Source organism: Ranitomeya variabilis, chromosome 4 (assembly GCF_051348905.1).
Source record: "Ranitomeya variabilis isolate aRanVar5 chromosome 4, aRanVar5.hap1, whole genome shotgun sequence".
In the NCBI taxonomy this organism is placed as follows: domain Eukaryota; kingdom Metazoa; phylum Chordata; class Amphibia; order Anura; family Dendrobatidae; genus Ranitomeya; species Ranitomeya variabilis.
This window is the reverse complement of record NC_135235.1, coordinates 653,830,117-653,857,521: the sequence shown is the minus strand read 5'-3', so window position 1 is coordinate 653,857,521 and position 27,405 is coordinate 653,830,117. Positions and strand designations below refer to the sequence as shown.

General features: G+C 44.2%; 1 protein-coding gene across 1 annotated transcript in view; it reads left to right on the top strand.

Moving 5' to 3' along the window:
• LOC143767439 (uncharacterized) overlaps window positions 1-24,569 on the top strand; it is a 100,252-nt gene extending 75,683 nt beyond the window's left edge. Inside the window, exon 12 of the mRNA XM_077255776.1 lies at window positions 22,522-24,569. Within this exon, the coding sequence (XP_077111891.1) occupies window positions 22,522-24,092 (1,571 nt within the window). The 3' untranslated portion in view covers window positions 24,093-24,569. The remainder of the gene's footprint in view (window positions 1-22,521) is intronic.
• The last annotated feature ends 2,836 nt before the right edge of the window (window positions 24,570-27,405 follow it).

Sequence of the window (27,405 nt, the reverse complement as noted above, 5' to 3'; positions counted from 1 at the left end):
TTCCACTGTATTTGCTGTCTGTTACCCTAGTTCTGTACACTATTTTGGGGTACAATTGTTTTTTTTAATCAGATAAATTTTAGTTAACGAAATTTAAATAACAGATAATCTCATTATTGTCAAATTTAGCAGGGTCACAAATTTTACAGTAAACTTTCCCTCCCCTCCCACTGCATACATGAACAGCAAGTGATTGATAGTACAACCTTCAGTCGGGATTATCTTCTCTCCACCCATGGTTTCCCCAATGTCTCAAATGTTTTTTCCCCTTTCCTTTTAGCATAAATACTCTTTTCTATGTCCACAATAGAATCAGACTGTCTAAGAAATTCTATTAACGCCGGCGGTTCATTATTTATCCAGTATCTGGCGATTAATTTTCGTGCAATATATAATACTAGCTATTAAACCCGTTCTACGCCCGGGTGGCGAGCATTTATATTGGTATATGGTCCCCATCCTGGTATGTGCTGCTACCATCCTGCACCCCCATCCTGTCATGTGCTGCTCCCATCCGGCGCCCCCATCCTGTAATGTGCTGCTCTCATCCTAGGCCCCATGCTGTAATGTGCTGCACCCATCCTGCGCCCCATCCTGTCATGTGCTGCTCCCATCCTGCGCCCCCATATTGTCATGTGCTGCTCCCATCCTGCACCCCCATTCTGTTGTGCTGCTCCCATCCTGTTATGTGCTGCTCCCATCCTGCTTCCCCATTTTGTAATGTGCTGCACCCATCTTGCGCCCCCATCCTCTCATGTGCTGCTCCCATTCTGCACCCCCATACTGTCATGTGCTGCTCCTATCCTGCGCCCCCATCTTGTCATGTACTGCTCTCTTCCTGCGCCCCCATTCTGTCATGTGCCCCATATGCTGGGAAGAAGCACACGCGAAACGCGAGTCGGGGCCATCAGGGTGAGCGCGCCACTGGGCAGAGCACTTTTCTAAGAGCGGCAGTGACACAGGTAATATGTACAAGGCGCAGGGTATTTGCTAGTTTATTCCTTAATACTTACTATTGGTGCATTTCTTGGCAAGTCTGAGCCTGTAGGTGCAATGGTATGGGTCGCATGTTAGGCTCATTTGAGTTTGCAATGATTGCATGTAATTATATGCACCTGTTCATAGCATGCTTGGGTCCAACCATGAACTCCTGTTATTGCCTGTTCATATAGCAGTAATTTTTAAGTTTAATAGTATTGAAGGGCTTTCTTGGCAAGGAGTTCTATACCATCTCATGTGCAATATTCATAACAATCTTGTCCTGTGTATTTAGTATTTGTCCAGCCCTAGCTGACCCCATTTACGGTATATGTAGTTTGTTTGAGGCACCTTATACTATGTTTGTTTGTGGTTATATGTATTTTATACTCCCAATAAAGATTCGTATTGATTTTATACATGTGGCACTTCTCTTGACCGCAGCTCTATTTGCTACGGGATAGTTATGTTTTGGAATGGAGTTGTGTCTCTCTCACCTGTACTCCTTGCTTTGCCAATGAACTGTGTCTGTGACCTCTGCTGCCAGCGTTTTCAGATGGGAATTTTTTAAATAATTTCGCAAAAACATTTTAGTACACCTGTCTACCCTCTGGAATAAGAGATATAAAGTTCTCCTTGTAGCGTGGGTCTAGAAGTGTCACCAATCAGTATTGCCTTTCACCCACAATTTTGAGAACGCAATGGTGACGGGAAAGACAGCGTAACATAAACTCAGCCATGAGTGCAAGACCGGTAACAGTCAATACTTCCGTGTCCCCACCAAGAGGACAAGTGACCATGCTCTCCTCCTTGTCCTCAGGCCTCCACAACTTTCGACTATCCTCAGTACTGTCATTGAAAATAAACCCCTGTAGTTTTTATCTCCCCCCACCTCATTATACTGTAGACTGTAAGTTGTCAGGAGCAGGATCTTTTTTTTTGTTTAATTCTTGTTATGGTTGTTACTTACTGAATGCCGATGGCCTTGTTGATGATGGTAGTCACCAACTGCCCTCTTCTGCTCACAAATCCTTTCCAATATCCGCAGTGTAGAGTTAAAATGCTTGGGAACATCACATATCAATCGGTGACCCAGAAGCTGCAAAAGCTTCTGAAGCATGGCAAGGGCGGATGAAGCTCTAGCTGACTTTCTAAAATGAGTACGCAGGGCGTCGTACTTTCCCTAGCAGATCCGGCAGCTCCGTATCATTTTTCATAAACCATTGAATAATGAGGTTAAGCACATGGGCGAGGCATGGCTCGTGTGTGAGCTCGCCTTGCCTCAGAGTAGCCACCAGGTTCCGGCCATTATCACACATGACCATGCCTGGCTGTAGGTTCAGCGGTGTCAGCCACAGATCTGACTGCTCTTTCAGAGCTGTCCACAGCTCTTCAGCATTGTGCTGTTTGTCACCTAAGCATATTAGCTTCAGCACAGGCTTTTGCCGCTTGGATGAGGCAGTCCTGCAGTGCTTCCAGCTTGTGACTGATGTGCTACTTTCGGAGATGGAAACTGAAGAGGAGGTGCAGGAGCTGTAGACTGTGGGGGCAACCCAGATTGATGCAGGGCCCGCAATACTTGGGGTTTGGAGGACGTGCACCGTCCCAAGTTCAGACTGGGTCCTGGCTTCCACTATGTTAGCCCAGTATGCCGTCAGCGAGATGTAACGTCCCTGCCCCCAAGCTCTTGTCCACGTGTCTTTGGTTAGGTGGACTTTCCCAGTAACAGCATTGTGGAGGGCACAGGTGATGTTGTGGGACACGTGCGTAAGGCCGGGATGTCACACCGGGACAAATAGTACCGCATGTTCGGGGACTCTGGGTGATCCTCAACTCTGCCCTCTCTTTCAAGCTACATATCCAAGCCCTTGCCTCCTCCTGCCCAATAGAACTCTAAAACATTTCCTGGATCTGTACATTCCAAGAAACTGCAAAATCGTTTGTGCATGTCCTCATTATCTCCCGCCTCGACTATTGCAGCCTTCTACTCCCTGGCCTCCCTTCTAGCACTCTTGCACCACTAATCTTTCCTAAACTCCGCTGCCCGAGTAATCCAACTGTCCCTCCGTTATTCCCCAGCCTCTCCTCTCTGCCTTGCCCAACATTGCCTTCCTATTGCCCAGAGGCTACAGTTCAAAACCCTAACTATGACATACAAAGCCTTCCACAACCTGTCTCCTCCATACTTCTATGACATGGTCTCCCAATATCCGACTGGGTCATGGCTTCCTCTACACTAACCCACTGTGCTGTCAGTGGATGTACCTTCCCTGCCCACAAGCACTTGTCCACGTGACCATGGTTAGGTGCACTTTCCCAGTAACAGCATTGTTGAGGGCCCGGGTACTGTTGTGGTACACCGGGAGAAATTGTGGCGGCTTGGGACAGAGTACCTTGTGTTGGTCACAGCCATCAGGTTGCGGAAAGCTTTTGTCTCCCACGAGCCTAAAATGTAACATTTCAAGCGCAAGCAGATGAGAAATGTATGAATTTAGTACTGTGGCCTGTGTAACGTTGGCTGCGTATTTCCGCTTGCGTTCCAAGGACTGGGGTAAGGACAATTGAATGCAGCGCTGGGACAAGGACATGCACGTGCTTCTTGATGGTGCTAGTTGAGTTTGTATGCAACTACAGATGAAGGGCAGGTGACATCTTTGCCTGCAAAGACGGGATTGGCTTGCACGCACAAAAGCAGAAGAAGCAGCGGTATCACCCGCAGACACTATTCATGGAGCCTGGTGTTTGGTGTTATGATCCTTAGTGGCTGAGGATCACAGATTAGACTAGCTAAGTTACTGAACATAGAACAAGCTCTAGGGAGGTGGTAACTGAACTGACCGCAAAACCTGATCCTAACCAAACACACTAAAGGTAGCCGGTGAACGTGCCTAAATTCCTGGACGTCTCGACGCAGCCTGAGAAACTTGCTACCCCTATAGAGAAAGTAAGACCTCACTTGCCTCAGAGAAATGACCCCAAAGATATAGGAAGCCCCCAACAAATAATAACGGTGAGGTAAGGGGAAAATACAATACGTAGAAATGAAAACAGATTCAGCAAATGAGGCCCACTAATACTAGATAGCAGAAGACAGGCAGGGAACTGTGCGGTCAGTAAAAAACCCTATACAAAATATCCACGCTGAGAATTCAAGAACCCCCACACCAACTAACGGTGTGAGGGGAGAAACTCAGCCCCCTAGAGCTACCAGCAAGCAAGGAAATCACATATTAGCAAGCTGGACAAGGACAAATAAATAACCAAGAAACATATTGAACACTGATGATCAAAAAATGAACAAACAAAACTTAGCTTCTCTTGGAGAGACTGATAACGAAGGTAGGCAGGAGAGATCAAAATAGCACTGAATACACTGACAGCAGGCAACAACTGATAGTCCAGGTGAGCTAAATAGGAAACCAGCTAACAGATAACGAGACAGCTGATCCAGCCTCAGACCTGCAGAATGACACAAAGAGCCACCAGAGGGAGCCCAAAGATAGCACTCACACAGTACCACTTGTGACCACAAGAGGGAGCCCAAAAACAGAGTTCACAACAGTACCCCCCCCTTGAGGAGGGGTCACCGAACCCTCATCAAAACCCCCAGGGTGATCAGGATGAGCAACATGGAAGGCATGAACCAAATCGGCCGCATGAACATCAGAGGCGACAACCCAGGAATTATCCTCCTGACCATAGCCCTTCCACTTAACCAAATACTGAAGCCTCCGTCTAGAAATACGAGAATCCAAGATCTTCTCCACCACGTACTCCAATTCGCCCTCAACCAGCACCGGGGCAGGGGGCTCAACAGAAGGAACCACAGGCACCACATACCTCTGCAACAAAGACCTATGGAACACGTTATGAATGGCAAACGACGCTGGGAGGTCCAGACGAAATGACACCGGGTTAAGGATTTCCAAAATCTTATAAGGACCGATGAAGCGAGGCTTGAATTTAGGAGAGGAGACCTTCATAGGAACATACCGAGAAGACAGCCATACCAAATCCCCAACATGAAGTCGGGGACCCACACAGCGACGGCGGTTGGCAGAGCGCTGAGCCTTCTCCTGTGACAACTTCAAATTGTCCACCACATGGTTCCAAATCTGCTGCAACCTATCCACCACAGAATCCACCCCAGGACAGTCAGAAGGCTCAACCTGACCCGAGGAAAAACGAGGATGAAAACCAGAATTGCAGAAAAAAGGCGAAACCAAAGTAGCAGAACTAGCCCGATTATTAAGGGCAAACTCGGCCAATGGCAAAAAAGTCACCCAATCATCCTGATCAGCAGAAACAAAACATCTTAAATAAGTTTCCAAGGTCTGATTAGTTCGCTCGGTTTGGCCATTCGTCTGAGGATGGAAGGCCGACGAAAAAGACAAATCAATGCCCATCTTAGCACAAAAGATCCGCCAAAATCTGGACACGAACTGGGATCCTCTGTCAGACACAATATTTTCAGGGATGCCGTGCAAGCGGGCCACATTCTGAAAAAATAGAGGAACCAAATCGGAGGAGGAAGGCAACTTAGGCAAGGGCACCAAATGGACCATTTTGGAAAAACGATCACACACCACCCAGATGACAGACATTCTCTGAGAGACTGGAAGATCCGAAATAAAATCCATGGAAATGTACGTCCAAGGCCTCTTCGGGACAGGCAAAGGCAAAAGCAAACCGCTGGCACGAGAACAGCAAGGCTTAGCCCGAGCACAAATCCCACAGGACTGCTCAAAGGAGCGCACATCCCACGACAAGGAAGGCCACCAGAAGGACCTAGCCACCAAATCTCTGGTACCAAAAATCCCAGGATGGCCTGCCAACACCGAAGAATGAACCTCGGAAATAACTCTGCTGGTCCATCTATCTGGGACAAACAGTCTCTCTGGTGGGCAACGGTCAGGTCTATCCGCCTGAAATTTCTGCAGCACTCGTCGCAAATCTGGGGAAATGGCAGACAAAATCACTCCCTCTCTGAGGATACCAGCCGGCTCTGAAACTCCCGGAGCGTCAGGCACAAAACTCCTAGAAAGAGCATCAGCCTTCACGTTCTTCGAACCAGGCAGGTACGAGACCACGAAATCGAAACGGGAGAAAAACAACGACCAACGAGCCTGTCTAGGATTCAGCCGCTTGGCAGACTCGAGATAAATCAGATTTTTGTGATCAGTCAAGACCACCACACGATGCTTAGCTCCCTCGAGCCAATGTCGCCACTCCTCAATTGCCCACTTCATAGCCAACAACTCCCGATTACCAACATCATAATTCCGCTCGGCAGGCGAAAACTTTCTCGAAAAGAAAGCACAAGGCTTCATCACAGAGCAATCAGAGCTTCTCTGCGACAAAACAGCCCCTGCTCCAATCTCAGAAGCATCAACCTCGACCTGAAAAGTAAGAGAGACATCAGGCTGACACAAAACTGGAGCCGAAGAAAACCGGCGCTTCAGCTCCCGAAAGGCCTCCACGGCCGCAGGAGACCAATTAGTCACATCAGAACCCTTCTTGGTCAAATCCGTCAAGGGTTTAACCACGCCAGAAAAATTAACAATGAAGCGACGGTACAAATTAGCAAAACCCAAGAACTTCTGAAGACTCTTAACAGATGTAGGCTGAGTCCAGTCATGAATAGCCTGGACCTTGACTGGGTCCATCTCAATAGTAGAAGGAGAAAAAATAAAACCCAAAAAGGAAACCTTCTGTACTCCGAAGAGACATTTTGAGCCCTTCACAAATAAGGCATTAGCACGTAGGACCTGAAATACCATCCTGACCTGCTTCACATGGGACCCCCAGTCCTCAGAAAAGACCAAAATGTCATCCAGATACACAATCATAAATTTATCCAGATATTCTCGGAAGATGTCATGCATGAAGGACTGGAACACAGAAGGAGCATTAGAGAGTCCAAAAGGCATCACCAAGTACTCAAAATGGCCTTCGGGCGTATTAAATGCTTTTTTCCATTCATCCCCCTGCTTAATACGCACAAGGTTATACGCACCACGAAGATCTATCTTGGTGAACCAACTGGACCCCTTAATCCGAGCAAACAGATCAGATAATAATGGCAAAGGATACTGAAATTTAACCGTGATTTTATTTAGGAGACGATAATCAATACAAGGTCTCAGAGAACCATCCTTCTTGGCCACAAAAAAGAATCCTGCACCAAGAGGGGAGGAGGACGGGCGAATATGTCCCTTCTCTAAAGACTCCTTTATATAACTCCGCATCGCGGCATGTTCTGGTACAGACAAATTAAAAAGTCGTCCCTTAGGTAACTTACTACCAGGAATCAAATTTATAGCACAATCACAATCCCTGTGAGGAGGCAGGGCATCGGATCTGGGCTCATCAAATACATCCTGGTAGTCCGACAAAAACTCAGGGACCTCAGAAGGAGTGGAAGAAGCAATTGACACCAAAGGAGCATCGCCATGAATCCCCTGGCAACCCCAACTTGAAACAGACCTAGCTTTCCAATCCAGTACTGGATTATGGGCCTGCAACCATGGCAGACCCAAAATGACAACATCATGCAAATTATGCAGCACAAGAAAGCGAATCACCTCCTGATGTACAGGAGTCATGCACATGGTCACTTGAGTCCAATACTGAGGCTTATTCTCAGCCAATGGTGTAGCATCAATTCCCCTCAGTGGAATAGGGAATTCTAAAGGCTCCAGGACAAAACCACAGCGCCTGGCAAACGACAAATGCATCAGGTTCAGGGCAGCACCTGAATCCACAAAAGCCATAACCGAGTAAGATGACAGAGAACAAATTAAAGTAACAGACAAAATGAATTTAGGCTGTATAGTACCAACGGTGACAGTTTTAGCGATTTTTTTTTTAAGCGCTTAGAGCATGCTGAGATAACATGAGTTGAATCACCACAGTAAAAGCACAACCCATTTTGACGTCTATGATTTTGCCGCTCAACTCTGGTCAGAATTCGTTCACATTGCATAGACTCCGGTCTCTGTTCAGAAAACACCACCAGATGGTGCGCAGATCTGCGCTTCCGCAAATGCTGATCAATCTGAATGGCCAAAGCCATTGAGTCATTCAGACTTGCAGGCGTGGGGAACCCCACCATAACATTTTTAATGGCTTCAGAAAGACCTGTGAAATTTGCAGCCAGGGCACACTCATTCCATTGAGTAAGCACCGACCATTTCCGAAATTTTTGACAATACACCTCAGCTTCATCCTGGCCCTGAGAGAGAGCCAGCAAGGCCTTTTCTGCCTGGTTCTCAAGATTAGGTTCCTCATAAAGCAATCCAAGCGCCAGAAAAAATGCATCCACATTCAGCAATGCAGGATCTCCTGGCGCCAGGGAGAAAGCCCAATGTTGAGGGTCGCCACGTAACAGGGAGATAACAATTCTAACTTGCTGAGCGGAATCACCAGAGGAACGAGGTCTCAAAGAAAGAAATAATTTACAATTATTCTTAAAATTCAGAAACCTTGATCTATCTCCAGAAAACAACTCAGGAATAGGTACTTTTGGCTCAGACATAGGACTGTGAACAACAAAATCCTGAATGCTTTGCACCCTTGCAGCAAGATGATCCACACTAGAAGTCAGACTCTGAATATCCATGTCTGCAGCTGAACTCAAAGCCACCCAGAGATTAAGGGGATGAGAGAAGCTGGACAGACTGCAGCAAAGGGAGAGGAAAAAAAAAAAATTGTACTCAGGGCTTCTCTTATCCCACTTCTGCGATGCATTAAACACTTTTTGGCCTGCTGTACTGTTATGATCCTTAGTGGCTGAGGATCACAGATTAGACTAGCTAAGTTACTGAACATAGAACAAGCTCTAGGGAGGTGGTAACTGAACTGACCGCAAAACCTGATCCTAACCAAACACACTAAAGGTAGCCGGTGAACGTGCCTAAATTCCTGGACGTCTCGACGCAGCCTGAGAAACTTGCTACCCCTATAGAGAAAGTAAGACCTCACTTGCCTCAGAGAAATGACCCCAAAGATATAGGAAGCCCCCAACAAATAATAACGGTGAGGTAAGGGGAAAATACAATACGTAGAAATGAAAACAGATTCAGCAAATGAGGCCCACTAATACTAGATAGCAGAAGACAGGCAGGGAACTGTGCGGTCAGTAAAAAACCCTATACAAAATATCCACGCTGAGAATTCAAGAACCCCCACACCAACTAACGGTGTGAGGGGAGAAACTCAGCCCCCTAGAGCTACCAGCAAGCAAGGAAATCACATATTAGCAAGCTGGACAAGGACAAATAAATAACCAAGAAACATATTGAACACTGATGATCAAAAAATGAACAAACAAAACTTAGCTTCTCTTGGAGAGACTGATAACGAAGGTAGGCAGGAGAGATCAAAATAGCACTGAATACACTGACAGCAGGCAACAACTGATAGTCCAGGTGAGCTAAATAGGAAACCAGCTAACAGATAACGAGACAGCTGATCCAGCCTCAGACCTGCAGAATGACACAAAGAGCCACCAGAGGGAGCCCAAAGATAGCACTCACACAGTACCACTTGTGACCACAAGAGGGAGCCCAAAAACAGAGTTCACAACAGTTTGGCCAACAAAGTCGTGTGCTTTCCTGCCATGTGCCTGATCATGCTGGTGGTGATTAGGCTGTTTTTTGCTACCCACGCTGATGCGGACATGGCTGGTGGTGCAAATGGCCTTTTTGGGGTTATCAGCAGGGTCTTTAAAAAAACAACCAGACTGTTACGGGGACATTCAGTGTCTTCATCTCCCACACCACCTCCTCACCTCGACTACTGTTTTCCGGTGTTCCCCAAGGCTAAGTTCTAGGACCCCTACTCTTCTCCATCTGCACCTTCAGCCTGGGACAGCTCATGTAATGGCACGGTTTGCAATATCATCAGTACACTGATGACAGATCTACCTATCTGTACCTGACATCACCTCGTTACTTACCAAAATCTGACGTCTTCCCTCTATTTCATCCTTCTTTTCTGCTCGCTTTCAAAAAGTGGACATGGACAAAACAGAATACATCATCTTTCAACCATCTCACGCTGAGTAGACATGAGAGATGTGTATGAATCATTCGGTACCACTTTACTAAAAGGGAAAATTTGCCCAAGAGAAAATAAATTTCCCTACATTCACAGCCTTTTTGAACATTGTTTGCAGCTGTGATCTTCATCTTCTTGGTGGGGATGTGGTAAAGTTCAAAATCGTCATTAATACCATCATCGTCCATATCTTGTAAAGAGCAAATCTGGTGTTTCCCAGGGTCGTGGTTATCTATGTTTAGTGGCATTCCTTTAATAGTGCTCGTTACACTTGAACAAATAATTTTTGGCTGTGAGATTTGGATATTATTGGGTAATTTACATTTGGTAATATGTATGGGTGAAGATGAAGAAACTTGTGCCACGGGTGTGTTGATAGTTACTGATGGTGCACTCTTTAAACTTAGTTTTTTACAAGTATCCATCCGTTTGTTTGGTTTTCCTCCAACACTGATCTGCTTTCTCTAATTCAGAATCTCACGAACATATTGCACTTTACCCTTTATACGGACACGTGCGTCTTTGGCACCATATTTTTGACAGGCAATTTTTATGCCGAGCTTCACACGCGCATCTGTTACACCTATCTTCTGATGGGCAGGAAACACATTTTGGTAATTGGTGGTAGGCCGGCTAAACAACTAATCATTGTAGGCTGTATCCTGGATGTCATACCTCCCATAGCCACCGCCATTATTAATCCTGTACGTCACCATTCCTGCCGTCACCATGCCCCTTTTCTTGATCACTTCATCCAACGATTCGTCCGCTATATTTTTAACAAAAACCTGCACTTTCCCAGCAGCAACTGTGTAGGAAACCATGTTACTGTTTTCCAAGGTGTTTATGATGCCCCTAAAAAAAATGTGCACACTATGTTGATATGTATCCCCCAGGGGGAATTGTTTGTCAGCCCATACACTTAGTGTATGGGCATTCCAAGTAAAGGTGAATCGCTCCTTTGTAATGTGAACATTTTTTTTATGAAACACTCCTCGTTTCTTCCAAGGGGGGTTGTGGTGCGTGCAAATTAGGGCCAGGCTTTGGATTATCTTCATGGACAAACTTTATCATAATTAAAACAAAAAAAAGAATAATGGAAACTTTTGTTTCATGTGGCCATCCAGTACGTGGTTTCAAAGGGTTATTGGGGTGCATGTAACATTTTTGCATTCAGTGCATAAGAAAACAGTATAGGAGACACACTTTCTTCTAATGGGAACAATTTTGTCATGAGCTGGTAAAGTACATCTGCTGAAAGGGTTATTGGGGTGCATGTAACATTGGTGCAGGGCAGGCCTTGCATTCAGTGCATAAGCAAATAGTATGGGAGACACACTTTCTTCTAATGGGAGCAATTTTGTCCTGAGGCCCTCAAGTACGTCTGCTGAAACAGTTATTGGGGAGCATGTAACTTTGGGGCAGGCCAGGCCTTGCATTCAATGCAACATTTCTTCAGGAGGCCCTCCTGTACGTCTTGTGAAAGGGGTATTGGGGTACGTCCTAATTTTTGGCAGCCCAGCCACTTACTGCATAGGCAATAACAGTATAGGAGACCCACTGTTTAATGGCCCTTTAAGAAGATTAATGCCGCCTGATGCCCCTCTAAAAATAGGCTCTGTGACTGTAAGAGTCCCTCCTTCATAAATCAAACAAGATGTGTCTGCTTATGTGTTACACAACACATGGCCAGCTAGGGTTGTTAAATGTTACTGTGACATTACCCAGTGAATGCATATGTATTGGTTGACAGCAATACTAAAGTTGAAAAACGCATCAAAAACGCTGCGTGTGAGCATAACCCAAGTGGTGGAGGAACAATTTTGTTTGGGGTTAATTATTATGCCTTATATACAAGTCATTACCCTGGAAAGGATGTTCCTTAACATATTTCCCAGCAACATCCATTTAGGTTTAGTTTTTGTATGTTTTTTTTGGTGCGCCTGTTAAAATGGCGTGAAACTCTGACAACATTGTTTACAGCTGTGACCTAGGACTCAGAAATGCTTCCAGAGACATTTGCCATGATGTTCCTGTGTCATTTGAGCAGTGTATCCATCATTTTCAGACATTTGTAGACCTTAAAAAGGACCCCCTTAAGACTTACATTGGGCTCGTTGTTCTGTTCGAGTACCCAAGTATTACATAGTAACATAGTACCATAGTTAGTAAGGCCGAAAAAAGACATTTGTCCATCCAGTTCAGCCTATATTCCATCATAATAAATCCCCAGATCTACATCCTTCTACAGAACCTAATAATTGTATGATACAATATTGTTCTGCTCCAGGAAGACATCCAGGCCTCTCTTGAACCCCTCAACTGAGTTCGCCATCACCACCTCCTCAGGCAAGCAATTCCAGATTCTCACTGCCCTAACAGTAAAGAATCCTCTTCTATGTTGGTGGAAAAACCTTCTCTCCTCCAGACGCAAAGAATGCCCCCTTGTGCCCGTCACCTTCCTTGGTATAAACAGATCCTCAGCGAGATATTTGTATTGTCCCCTTATATACTTATACATGGTTATTAGATCGCCCCTCAGTCGTCTTTTTTCTAGACTAAATAATCCTAATTTCGCTAATCTATCTGGGTATTGTAGTTCTCCCATCCCCTTTATTAACTTTGTTGCCCTCCTTTGTACTCTCTCTAGTTCCATTATATCCTTCCTGAGCACCGGTGCCCAAAACTGGACACAGTACTCCATGTGCGGTCTAACTAGGGATTTGTACAGAGGCAGTATAATGCTCTCATCATGTGTATCCAGACCTCTTTTAATGCACCCCATGATCCTGTTTGCCTTGGCAGCTTGTTGTGATCCGCTTTTTGGGCTCCCCTAGTGGTGGCTGGTGGTACTGGAGACTTGTGTGTTCTTTTCTGCCTCAGCTCACCTGCTTCCATCAGTTTTGGGAGTTCCCTATTTAGCCTTGCTCTCCAGTCACTTCCTTGCCGGTCATCATTGTAACCTGAGTCTTTCAGTTGCATGTTCCTGCTACCAGTCTGCTGATCAGCTAAGTGGACTCTTGTCCTTTTTGTTTTGTATTTTTTGTCCAGTTTACAGTTTGTCATTTCCTGTTACTGGAAGCTCTTGTGGACTGAAATTGCCACTCCTGTGTCATGAGTTGACACAGGAGTCTTAAAGTAATTTCAGGATGGGTTTTTGAAAGGGTTTTTCAGCTGACCGTGAAGTCCTCTTTTGTATCCTTCCTCTATCTAGTAAGTGGACCTCGCTTTGCTAAATCTACCTTCATACTGTGTATGTCTTTTCCTCTGAACTCACCGTTAATATATGTGGGGGCTACTATCATCTTTGGGGAATTTCACTAGAGGTAAGCCAGGTCTGTTCCTTCCTCTTCCAGGTGTAGTTAGTTCTCCGGCTGGCGCATGGCATCTAGGCAGCCGTAGGAATGCTTCCTGGCTACTGTTAGTTGTGTGGTAGATTTAGGTCACGGTCAGCTTGAGTTTCCATCACCCGAGGGCTAGTCTGTTATTTTGTGTTTCTGATGTTCCCATGCCATTGGGGAATCATGACAGTATGACCGGCCGTTGTTAAAGTAATTGGCAGAAGAAAGGAGAGTCAAAGAAGTCTGTAGATTTTTTTTTTTTTTCCTCACATGTTTGCTACTTAGTTGGCTCAGTTGTATTTCTGTTCTATTTACAGCCTTGCCTTTCTCTCCTTCTAATCCTTGAATGGCTCTGATCTCTCCGGTTTAAGGATGGACTCTCAGAGTTTGGCTGCAGGTTTAAATAATCTTGCTACGAAGGTTCAGAATTTACAAGATTATGTTATACGTACTCCTATTTCTGAACCTAAGATTCCTACACCAGAGGTATTTTCCGGAGATAGATCTCGGTTTCAGAATTTCAAATGTAATTGTAAATTATTCCTTTCTCTCAGACCTCACTCCTCTGGAGATCCTGTTCAGCAGGTTAAGATTGTGATTTCTTTGCTGCGAGGTGACCCTCAAAATTGGGCATTTTCATTGACACCAGGGGATCCTGCGTTGCTCAATGTGGATGCGTTTTTTCTGGCTTTAGGGTTGCTGTATGAGGAACCTAATTTGGAGATTCAAGCTGAAAAAGCTTTAATAGCCCTGTCTCAAGGGCAAGATGAAGCTGAGATATACTGCCAAAAATTTCGTAAATGGTCTGTGCTTACTCAGTGGAATGAGTGTGCCCTAGCGGCAATTTTCAGAGAAGGCCTTTCTGATGCCGTTAAGGATGTCATGGTGGGGTTTCCTACGCCCACAGGTCTGAATGAGTCCATCACAATGGCGATTCAGATTGATCGGCGTTTGCGGGAGCGCAAACCCGTGCACCATTTGGCGGTATCTTCTGAAGGGACGCCAGAGAAAATGCAATGTGACAGAATTCTGTCAAGAAGCGAGCGGCAGAATTATAGGCGCAAAAATGGCTTGTGCTTCTACTGTGGGGATTCCGCGCATGTTATATCAGCATGCTCTAAACGTACTAGGAAGGTTGACAAGTCTGTTTCTATTGGCACTTTACAGTCTAAATTTCTTCTGTCTGTAACTCTGATTTGTTCATTATCAGTTATTACCGTGGATGCCTATGTGGACTCTGGCGCCGCTCTGAGTCTCATGGATTGGTCCTTCGCCAGGCGCTGTGGGTTTGATTTGGAGCCTCTGGAAGTTCCTATACCTCTGAAGGGTATTGATTCTACACCTCTGGCTTGTAATAGACCACAGTTCTGGACGCAAGTGACTATGCGTATGACTCCAGACCATCAGGAGATGATTCGCTTCCTCGTGTTGCATAATTTACATGATGTGTTAGTGCTTGGATTACCATGGTTGCAATCTCATAACCCAGTACTGGACTGGAAAACTATGTCTGTGTTAAGCTGGGGATGTCGGGGGGCTCATGGGGACATACCTTTGGTTTCTATCTCGTCATCTATTCCCTCTGAGGTTCCGGCATTTTTGTCGGATTTTGGGGATATTTTTGAAGAGCCTAAAATTGGTTCTCTCCCTCCCCACAGAGAGTGTGATTGCGCCATAGATCTGATTCCAGGCAGTAAATTTCCAAAGGGTCGTTTGTTTAATCTATCTGTACCTGAGCATGCTGCCATGCGAGAGTATGTTAAGGAGTCCCTGGAAAAGGGACATATTCGTCCTTCTTCATCACCTTTAGGAGCTGGGTTTTTCTTTGTCTCTAAAAAGGATGGCTCGCTGAGGCCTTGTATTGATTATCGACTCCTGAATAAAATTACTGTCAAATATCAGTATCCGTTGCCGCTGCTTACTGATTTGTTTGCTCGCATAAGGGGGGCTAAGTGGTTCTCCAAGATTTATCTCCGTGGGGCGTATAATTTGGTGCGAATTAAGCAAGGGGATGAGTGGAAAACCGCATTTAATACGCCTGAGGGCCACTTTGAATATTTAGTAATGCCTTTCGGCCTTTCTAATGCACCTTCAGTTTTTCAGTCCTTTATGCATGATATTTTCCGTGAATATCTGGATAAATTTATGATTGTGTATTTGGACGATATTTTGATTTTTTCTGAGGACTGGGAGTCTCATGTTCAGCAGGTCAGGAGGGTTTTTCAGGTCTTGCGGGAGAATTCTCTGTGTGTAAAGGGTTCTAAGTGTGTTTTTGGGGTTCAAAAGATTTCCTTTTTGGGGTACATTTTTTCCCCTTCTTCTGTTGAGATGGACCCTGTCAAGGTTCGGGCTATTTGTGACTGGACGCAGCCTACTTCTCTAAAGGGTCTTCAGAAGTTCTTGGGCTTTGCTAATTTTTATCGTCGATTTATAACTGGTTTTTCTGGTGTTGCTAAGCCTCTTACGGATTTGACTAAGAAGGGTGCTGATGTTGCCAATTGGTCCTCTGCCGCTGTGGAGGCCTTTCGGGAACTTAAGTGCCGCTTTTCGTCTGCCCCTGTGTTGCGCCAGCCTGATGTCTCTCTCTCCTTTCAGGTTGAGGTCGATGCTTCCGAGATCGGAGCGGGGGCGGTTTTGTCGCAGAAAAGTTCCGATTGCTCAGTGATGAGACCTTGTGCGTTCTTTTCTCGAAAATTTTCTGCTGCCGAAAGAAATTATGATGTCGGTAATCGGGAGCTTTTGGCCATGAAGTGGGCATTTGAGGAGTGGCGTCATTGGCTTGAGGGTGCTAGACATCAGGTGGTGGTTTTGACTGATCACAAGAATCTGATTTATCTTGAGTCTGCCAGGCGCCTGAATCCTAGACAGGCGCGCTGGTCGTTGTTTTTCTCTCGGTTTAATTTTGTGGTCTCATATCTACCAGGTTCTAAGAATGTGAAGGCAGATGCCCTTTCTAGGAGTTTTGAGCCTGATTCCCCTGGTGATTCGGAACCTACAGGTATCCTTAAGGATGGGGTGATATTATCCGCTATTTCCCCAGATCTGCGACGTGCTTTGCAAGAGTTTCAGGCGGATAGACCTGATCGCTGTCCACCTGGTAGACTGTTTGTTCCTGATGATTGGACCAGTAGAGTCATCTCGGAGGTTCATTCTTCTACGCTGGCGGGTCATCCTGGAATTTTTGGTACCAGGGATTTGGTGGCTAGATCCTTCTGGTGGCCATCTCTGTCTCGAGATGTGCGTGTTTTGTGCAGTCTTGTGATGTGTGTGCTCGGGCCAAGCCTTGTTGTTCTAGGGCTAGCGGGTTGTTGTTGCCCTTGCCTATTCCGAAGAGGCCTTGGACGCACATCTCGATGGACTTTATTTCTGATCTTCCTGTCTCTCAGAGGATGTCTGTTATCTGGGTGGTGTGTGACCGTTTTTCTAAGATGGTTCATTTGGTGCCATTGCCGAAGTTGCCTTCCTCGTCTGAGTTGGTTCCTTTGTTTTTTCAAAATGTGGTTCGCTTGCATGGTATTCCTGAAAATATCGTTTCTGATAGGGGTACCCAGTTCGTTTCTAGATTTTGGCGGGCATTCTGTGCCAGGTTGGGCATTGATTTGTCTTTTTCGTCTGCCTTCCATCCTCAGACTAATGGCCAGACGGAGCGAACTAATCAGACTTTGGAGACGTATTTGAGGTGTTTTGTGTCTGCGGATCAGGATGATTGGGTTGCCTTTTTGCCGTTGGCGGAGTTTGCTCTTAATAATCGGGCTAGTTCGGCCACTTTGGTTTCCCCTTTCTTTTGCAATTCGGGGTTTCATCCCCGTTTTTCTTCTGGTCAGGCGGAGTCTTCGGATTGTCCTGGAGTAGATGCTGTGGTGGATCGGTTGTATCGGATTTGGGAACAAGTGGTGGACAATTTGAATTTGTCCCAGCAGAGGACTCAGCGGTTTGCTAACCGTCAGCGTCGGGTTGGTCCTCGCCTTCGTGTTGGGGACTTGGTGTGGTTGTCTTCCCGTTTTGTCCCAATGAGGGTTTCTTCTCCTAAATTTAAGCCTCGGTTCATCGGTCCCTATAGGATTTTGGAGATTATTAACCCTGTTTCCTTTCGTTTGGACCTCCCGGCATCTTTCGCTATCCATAATGTGTTCCATCGGTCGTTGTTGCGGAGATACGAGGTGCCGGTGGTTCCTTCTGCTGAGCCTCCTGCTCCTGTGCTGGTTGAGGGTGAATTGGAGTACGTTATAGAGAAGATCTTGGACTCCCGTATTTCCAGGCGGAGACTCCAGTATCTGGTTAAATGGAAGGGCTATGGTCAGGAAGATAATTCTTGGGTAACTGCCTCTGATGTTCATGCCTCGGATTTGGTTCGTGCCTTTCATAGGGCTCATCCAGGTCGCCCTGGCGGTTCTTGTGAGGGTTCGGTGCCCCCTCCTTAAGGGGGGGGTACTGTTGTGATCCACTTTTTGGGCTCCCCTAGTGCTGGCTGGTGGTACTGGAGACTTGTGTGTTCTTTTCTGCCTCAGCTCACCTGCTTCCATCAGTTTTGGGAGTTCCCTATTTAGCCTTGCTCTCCAGTCACTTCCTTGCCGGTCATCATTGTAACCTGAGTCTTTCAGTTGCATGTTCCTGCTACCAGTCTGCTGATCAGCTAAGTGGACTCTTGTCCTTTTTGTTTTGTATTTTTTGTCCAGTTTACAGTTTGTCATTTCCTGTTACTGGAAGCTCTTGTGGACTGAAATTGCCACTCCTGTGTCATGAGTTGACACAGGAGTCTTAAAGTAATTTCAGGATGGGTTTTTGAAAGGGTTTTTCAGCTGACCGTGAAGTCCTCTTTTGTATCCTTCCTCTATCTAGTAAGTGGACCTCGCTTTGCTAAATCTACCTTTATACTGTGTATGTCTTTTCCTCTGAACTCACCGTTAATATATGTGGGGGCTACTATCATCTTTGGGGAATTTCACTAGAGGTAAGCCAGGTCTGTTCCTTCCTCTTCCAGGTGTAGTTAGTTCTCCGGCTGGCGCATGGCATCTAGGCAGCCGTAGGAATGCTTCCTGGCTACTGTTAGTTGTGTGGTAGATTTAGGTCACGGTCAGCTTGAGTTTCCATCACCCGAGGGCTAGTCTGTTATTTTGTGTTTCTGATGTTCCCATGCCATTGGGGAATCATGACAGCAGCTGCTGCCTGGCACTGGCTGCTCCAGGTAAGTTTATCATTAACTAGGATCCCCAAGTCCTTCTCCCTGTCAGATTTACCCAGTGGTTTCCCATTCAGTGTGTAATGGTGATATTGATTCCTTCTTCCCATGTGTATAACCTTACATTTATCATTGTTAAACCTCATCTGCCACCTTTCAGCCCAAGTTGCCAACTTATCCAGATCCATCTGTAGCAGAATACTATCTTCTCTTGTATTAACTGCTTTACATAGTTTTGTATCATCTGCAAATATCAATATTTTACTGTGTAAACCTTCTACCAGATCATTAATGAATATGTTGAAGAGAACAGGTCCCAATACCGACCCCTGCGGTACCCCACTGGTCACAGCGACCCAGTTAGAGACTATACCATTTATAACCACCCTCTGCTTTCTATCACTAAGCCAGTTACTAACCCATTTACACACATTTTCCCCCAGACCAAGCATTTTCATTTTGTGTACCAACCTCTTGTGCGGCACGGTATCAAACGCTTTGGAAAAATCGAGATATACCACGTCCAATGACTCACCGTGGTCTAGCCTATAGCTTACCTCTTCATAAAAACTGATTAGATTGGTTTGACATGAGCGATTTCTCATAAACCCATGCTGATATGGAGTTAAACAGTTATTCTCATTGAGATAATCCAGAATAACATCCTTCAGAAACCCTTCAAATATTTTACCAACAGTAGAGGTTAGACTTACTGGCCTATAATTTCCAGGTTCACTTTTAGAGCCCTTTTTTTACAAATTGTTCGACCTGAGCAACGAGCACCTGAGCATTCTAGTGCTCGCTCATCACTAGTCGATGCTTCTCCCCCACATCAGTTGGGTTACAGAGCTTGAGAAAACCTCCAGGTTAATTTATATACATAACCAACATCACATAATAAAAACACCCAATCTATAGTGCACACCAATATGGTGATAACAGGGGGGGAATATACTTGTGCTGTCATGGGTTCTGGAAAACACGGCTACCGGTAAGTAACCTTGGTGTTTTCCCTTCACCCATGACAGCACACCACACCAGAGATTTCTGGAGAATTTGAAACACCTTAGGGCGGAACCACCGCTTGCAGCACCCTTCTACCAAAGCTTAAGTCAGCAGAGGAAGATAGATCCAGTCTATAGTTCCTAAAGAAGGTAGATGTTGTGGACCAGGTAGCCACATTACAAATTTGATTAATCGATACCTCCACTGTAAAAAAAACAAAACAAAACAAAAACAACAACTTGCCACTGGTCACAGACGTCGGCTGATGAGAGACTACTACTCCTATCAGCTTACCCCTGCTGTTGCTGATAACAGCAAGAGCAGGTGCCACTGATAGACGTAGTCATCAGCCGGTGCCTGTGCTCAAAGTAAAGAAAAAAAAAAGTAAAAATTAAATATTGAAACAAAAATTAAAAATACAGTATACTCACCTTCACCTAATCGCTGAAGTCCTTGTCTCCAATAAAAAATCACCATATACTCACCTCAATGCCTAATCCCAAGTACCCATGATATCTGGAAAAGAGAAAAAAATAATAAACCACCATATTCCTCCCCTATCCGCCGTATTCCATACTGTCCCACGACAATTCGGATCACTAGTAGAGCAGTCACATTAGCTAATGCGACTGCTCTACCCGGCAGCTGACTAGACACTGACAGAAGTCTGTAATTGCTCCTGCAGTGCGTAGTCCTCACCTGCGGTGGGAAAGTTCTCTGGAGTTAGCTGATGAGCCTCGGTGATCTCACTTTTCCCACCACCGCTATGTGAGAAAGTTCTCACGTAGCCGCGCCATCAGTGAATTTATCAGGGTAAATCAGTTAATGAACTTCAGTGAACTTTCTCACCGCAGCACAACGATACAAAAAGGCACAGGAGCGATTCCCTCCTGTGTCAGTGTGAGCCTGCTGTTCTTAAGAGCAGTCACATCAGTTACTGCTCTCAAAATCATCAAGATTGTCCTGGGGCACTATCTCTTCACTTCGGTGAATATGTGTTTTATTTCTTTCTTACTCTGAGATCGCCCGAGCGTGCTCGGGAAAACCCGAGCAACGAGTATATTCGCTCATCACTAGTAGACACCTCTCCATTACTAACCCCTGGGCTTCATGTCGGCTGCCAATATGAACACCCCCATCTATTACCTCATTTGCCACGGCATCGGAACTAGTGGAAAGAGTGAGGCTAAGAGCAAGATTTGGCATATCTTATTGATAATCCATTTCTGGGTTGGCTGAGAGCTGACATTTTTAGTCTGGGAGGTGACCAACAACCATGGTCCTTTCCTAGACTATTAATATCAGCCAGCAGCTGTCTGTTTAGCCTTTGCTGGTTACAATTTATTGGGGCACCCTACATTAATTTTTTTCTGGGGTTCCCCTGTAATCTAGCCAGTAAAGGTTAAGCAAACAGATGTGAGCTGATAGCCCGGGAACCTTTTATGGCTATTGGCTACTTCACAGAATATTAACATCAGCTGTCAGCTTTCCCTGTACTGGTTATGAAAATTACTGCAACAGAGAGGAGCCAGAAGATCGCAGCATCTGATTTCTCGTACTCCTGCATTGATTAGAAGCACTTCACCTTCAAATTAAATGGTGTAAATTTATTTTACCAGTGCAGGGGTTAATCGACTCAGTTGAGAGCCCCTGGAAACTTTTCTGATTTAAAGCTCTCAGCTGTTCACTGTTAGGCTCTCCCATCTCCTATATAATCTGGACCTTGGCTAGCACTGATTGTCAGAGATAGCTTATGCTGCATGGCTGGAGATTGTTGATGGTTGTTGTTGGAGAAGGCGTTTGGTGGATTTATCTGTGACTATTGCCAGGTTTTGAGTGTGTGATAATTCCGCTCCTTCTCCTACTTTGATTTTACACCATCCTCCACTTCCTGGTGTTTACCTCTGTTGTTTAGGTGTGTATATTTGTATGATTGGTAATTTCATTTATCCCTGTTTGTATTACCTTGTTAATCTGGTTGGTGCATTACGGTACACTACTACTCCCCTCTTCCCTGTGTGGGGGAAGGGTAAAGACTGGGTGTGGATTTAGAAGTAGATTCAGGTACATGGCCCCAGCGTCTTCACCATCAGAAGTAATCCGGGGAAGAGGGCGAGCTAAGGCGCCCCTTGCATTAGGAATCGGGAAGGAGCCCCTTGTCCTAGGACACCCGACAACAGAGTCATGACACCTAGGTCTTGGTATCATGGACAGTTGCTGACACCAACCCCTAATCCCATTATTATTATACATTTTTATAGCTCCATTTATTCCATTGCGCTTTACATGTGAACAGGGCAAATATAGACAAGTACAATAAACATGAGTAAAACAAGGCACACACAAGTAAAGGAGGAGAGAGGACCCTGCCCGCGAATGCTCACAGTCTACAGGGTAATCCCATTACCCTGATGTGACTGCCCCAGGGAATCAGGAAGAGCCTGTGCTGAGTGCCAGAATTGTCACTTCAAATATGAAATGCCATTTCTGGCGCAGCTAAGAGCCGGTATTTTCAGCCTGGGACAGGGCAAATAATCATGAAAAAGAAAGGGGTTGAACAAGGAAATTGCATCACAAAACATTTTTTTATCTTTTGTCAAATATCTTTATTTAGCTTCAAAAAGCATGAAGTAATGTATAAAAAAATTAAAAAAGCTCAAGTTTTCTGTTGCCTTTTTACTGCCAACAAATTCTTACAGAAATTTCTGCAATCAAATACTCAATGTGTGCACATAGCCTAAAACGGTTTTCATTCATGTATTAGCTGTAGTTTTTTAAAGAAGTGTAAAGTTGTCATCTGTGTTTGTTAGTAAGTGCCTTAATAACACAAGAACGCTACATGAGATTACACAGTGATTTATCAGAAGTCTGGATTTATCCCCTTATATTGTTTTATAGAAATTGTATACATGATTAATTATATTATACAATAATAAAAAAAATCAATTTTATTCCCAGCAGGTGAATATATCAGAAGCGCAAAGAGACATGTGAGATCTGATTTAAAATTATTTGATGATGATATCACACAAGATGAAGAGCATGTCAGTATCCCAGATCTAACGTCAGCCCTTCAGAGCAAAGATTTATCATCTGACCCTTTTCAGCAGGTCCTATCTCCTGGTTCATTACAGAAAAATAAAAATAAGAGAAAGAATGCTGAACATGAAAGATCTCCCAAAATTACCGCAAAAGTAAAGGGATTTTCATGTCCAGAATGTGGGAAATGTTTTACGACTAAATCAAAACTTGTTATACATGAGAAAATTCACAAGGTGGGTAAGCCTTATTCATGTTCAACATGTGGAGCATGTTTTAACCGTTACTGGAATCTCAAAATACATGAGGGAAGTCACACTGGAGTGAAGCCATTTTCATGTTTAGAATGTGGGAAATGTTTTTTAACTAATGCAAAACTTGTTAGACATGAGAAAATTCACAAGGTGGAGAAGCCATATTCATGTTCTACATGTGGAGCATGTTTTAAGAATTGCTCGAATTTCATTAGACATGAGGCAAGTCACACAGGATTGAAGCCATTTTCATGTTCAGAATGTGAGAAACGTTTTACACGGAAGTCAGATCTCGTAATTCATCAGAGAATTCACACAGGAGAGAAGCCATTCTTATGCACAGAATGTGGGAAATGCTTTTGTCAGAAAACACATCTTGTTAAGCATTTGAGATGTCACACAGGTGAGACGCCTCATCCATGCTCAGAATGTGGGAAATGTTTTACAACTAATACAAAACTTGTTAGACATGAGAGAGTTCACAAGGTGAAGCCTTATTCATGTTCTACATGTGGAGCATATTTTAAAACTTGCTGGAATCTCAAGAGACATCATGAGGGAAATCACACAGGAAAGAAACCATATTCATGCACGGAATGTGGGAAATCTTTTGCAACTAATACAAAACTTGTTAGACATGAGAGAGTTCACAAGGTGAAGCCTTATTCATGTTCTACATGTGGAGCATATTTTAACCATTTATTTAATCTCATTAGACATGAGAGAACTCACACAGGAGTAAAGCCATTTTTATGTTCAGAATGTGGGAAGTGTTTTTCACGGAAGGCAGATCTTGTAGATCATCAGAGAATTCACACAGGAGAGAAGCCATTCTTATGCACAGAATGTGGGAAATGTTTTAATCAGAAAGCACATCTTGCTCAGCATCTGAGAAGTCACAGAGGAGAGAAGCCTTATTCATGCTCAGAATGTGGGAAATGTTATTCTCAGAAATCACATCTTACTGTCCATCAAAAATCTCATACAGGGGGGAAGCCGTATTCCTGTTTGGAATGTGGGACATATTTTAAACGGAAGTCAGACCTTGTTACCCATCAGCAATTCACACATGTTATAAGTTGCTCTGATGTGCAGAATTTGGAAAGTGTTTCAACTAAAAAATCACGTTATGCTACACCTCATAGAAGTCACACCGGAGAGATGCCACTTTCAGGCCTAGAAAGCAGAAAATTATTTTCTAAGGCATCACATCTTGTTGACCATGACTACATTTAAACAGGGCACACTCCATATTCATGTCCTTAATGTGATACATGTTTTACAGCTGGTTCAATACTTCCTGGTGATGAGCAATTTGATTCAGTACGACTCAATTTCTTGTTGAATTTGTAAGAATATGGCGGAGTTAAACAATCTGCTATTTTCTTCACTTGAATAGTTAAAAATTGCCACTGCCATTTTATGCATTGAAGATTGTCACCAGAAAATATCACATGACTTTGGGCGTGTCTGCGTTGTCTTCCACATAATGCCCTACAGGTATCACATCACATTCCCAGCCAATCAGGAGAGACTGTAATAGCCCGTATAAAAGAAGAAGCAGTGAATGTATCAGCCAATTTGTGGTGAATTTATATAGTGAGAAGATGATTAAAGGGAACCTGTCAACAGGATTGTGCAGAGTAACCTACAGACAGTGTCACGTTGGCGCTGTTATGCTGAATAAAATGATACCTTGGTTGATGAAATCCATCATGTGGTTGTTTTTTAATCTTTATTTTCAGTTTTGAGTTAAGGATATGCTCGGGGCAGCCTGGAGGGGGGTGTGGTGCTCTGATTAGGTATTCATAATGCAGACTGCTGACAGGTAACTGATCCTACAGTGGCTTGCCCCAGGTTACATAATATAATATGTGCATACTGAAAAAACCCTTCTGCAGGCTGGTGCTAGCTGTGGAACCTGCCGCGCCTGTGCAGTAGCAGCTATCAGTGTATATAGAGGAGATCCAATAGCTGCTATTGCGCAGGCACCATCTTGATAGAGAAAAGAGAAAATTTTCTCCTACAAGATAGCATCGCCGACACCTGTGCAATTCAATTTGTATTTAAGCAGATACCATTTACTAAAGAACTCAGAAACTGGCCTAAAGAGAAATGGAGAATCATTTTGTAGACCGATGAAAATAAAATTGTTCTTTTTGGGTCCAAGGGCCATAGACAGTTTGTCAGACGACCCATAAAATCTGCATTCAAGCCACAGTACACTGAAGAAAATGAAGCATTGTGGTGCAAGCATCATGATATGGACATGTTTCTCTTACTATGGTGCCAGGCCTATTTATTGCATATGATTACCCTATTCGGTCTAACCCAGACAAGGAGCCAAAACGAAGAGATCCAGAACAGAATAAAATTAAAAAAGCTTTATTATGCAACAATAAATAATGGTGCAAATTAGTGCACAAGCACCATAACATATGGTGGGAGGCTGAATAGTAATGTATGGTATAAATACAGCATAGGTAAAACACACTGCAGAGTAGTGAATGTATTCCTACGTGTTGCCAGGTAAACTGCTAGCTGCCTCAGCATGCATAAAATACATCAACATTGCATATATGAGTATAACCAGAAACAACAATTAAATCTACCTGCAGCAGACCTAGAGTCCCACCTCACCCCAACTCGCGTTTCGCAACCAGCTTCTTCAGGGGGCTGGTTGCGAAAGAAGAAGCTGGTTGCGAAACGCGCGTTGGGGTGAGGTGGGATGCTGGGTCTGCTGCAGGTAGATATTGTTGTTTCTGGTTATACTCATATATGCAATGTTGATGTATTTTATGCATGCTAAGGCAGCTAGCAGTTTACCAGGAACACGTAGGAATGCATTCACTACTCTGCAGTGTGTTTTACCTTTGCTGTATTTATACCATACATTACTATTCTCTCTCCCACCTTATGTTAGGTTGCTTGTGCACTAATTTGCACCATTATTTATTGTTGCACAATAAAGCTTTTTAATTTTATTCTGTTCCGGATCTCTTCGTTTCGGCTCCTTGTCTAGATCAAATAGGGTAATCATATATTGTGAAGTGTGTTATGATCCTTAGTCGCTGAGGATCACAGAATGAACTAGCTAAGTTACTGAACATAGAACGAGCTCTAGGGAGGTGGTAACTGGACTGACCGCAAAACCTGATCCTAACAAACACACTAAAGGTAGCCGGTGAACGTGCCTAAATTCCTGGACGTCTCGACGCAGCCTGAGAAACTTGCTACCCCTATAGAGAAAGTAAGACCTCACTTGCCTCAGAGAAATGACCCCAAAGATATAGGAAGCCCCCAACAAATAATAACGGTGAGGTAAGGGGAAAATACAAAATGTAGAAATGAAAACAGATTCAGCAAATGAGGCCCACTAATACTAGATAGCAGAAGACAGGCAGGGAACTGTGCGGTCAGTAAAAAACCCTATACAAAATATCCACGCTGAGAATACAAGAACCCCCACACCAACTAACGGTGTGAGGGGAGAAACTCAGCCCCCTAGAGCTACCAGCAAGCAAGGAAATCACATATTAGCAAGCTGGACAAGGACCAATAAACAACCAAGAAACATATTGAACACTGATGAGCAAAAAATAACCAAACAGAAACTTAGCTTCTCTTGGCGAGACTGATAACGAAGGGTTTCAGGAGAGATCAAAATAGCACTGAATACATCGACAGCAGGCAACCACTGAAAGTCCAGGTGAGCTAAATAGGAAACCAGCTAACAGATAACGAGACAGCTGAACCAGCCTCAGACCTGCAGAATGACACAAAGAGCCACCAGAGGGAGCCCAAAGACAGCACTCACACAGTACCACTTGTGACCACAAGAGGGAGCCCGAAAACAGAGTTCACAACAGAAGTGCCAGCCACATCTTTTGGACATTGGTGATTCCTATTGCATACCAGGGATTGTGGATAAGTTTGCATATATTAACTCCTTTACCCCCAAGGGTGGTTTGCACGTTAATGACCGGGCCAATTTGTACAATTCTGACCACTGTCCCTTTATGAGGTTATAACTCTCGAATGCTTCAACGGATCCCGGTGATTCTGACATTGTTTTCTCATGACATATTGGGCTTTATGATAGTGGTAAAATTTCTTTGATATTACCTGCGTTTATTTGTGAAAAAAATGGAAATTTGGCAAAAATGTTGAAAATTTCCCAAATTTTCCAACTTTGAATTTTTATGCCCTTAAGTCACAGAGATATGTCACACAAAATACTTAATAAGTAACATTTCCCACATGTCTACTTTACATCAGCACAATTTTGGAACCAAATTTTTTTTTCTTATTAGGGAGTTATAAGGGTTAAAAGTTGACCAGCAATTTCTCATTTTTGCAACACCATTTTTTTTTTAGGGACCACATCACATTTGAAATCATTTTGAGGGGTCTATATGATAAAAAATAACCAAGTGTGACACCATTCTAAAAACTGCACCCCTCAAGGTGCTCAAAACTGCATTCAAGAAGTTTATTAACCCTTCAGGTGTTTCACAGGAATTTTTGGAATGTTTAAAAAAAATGAACA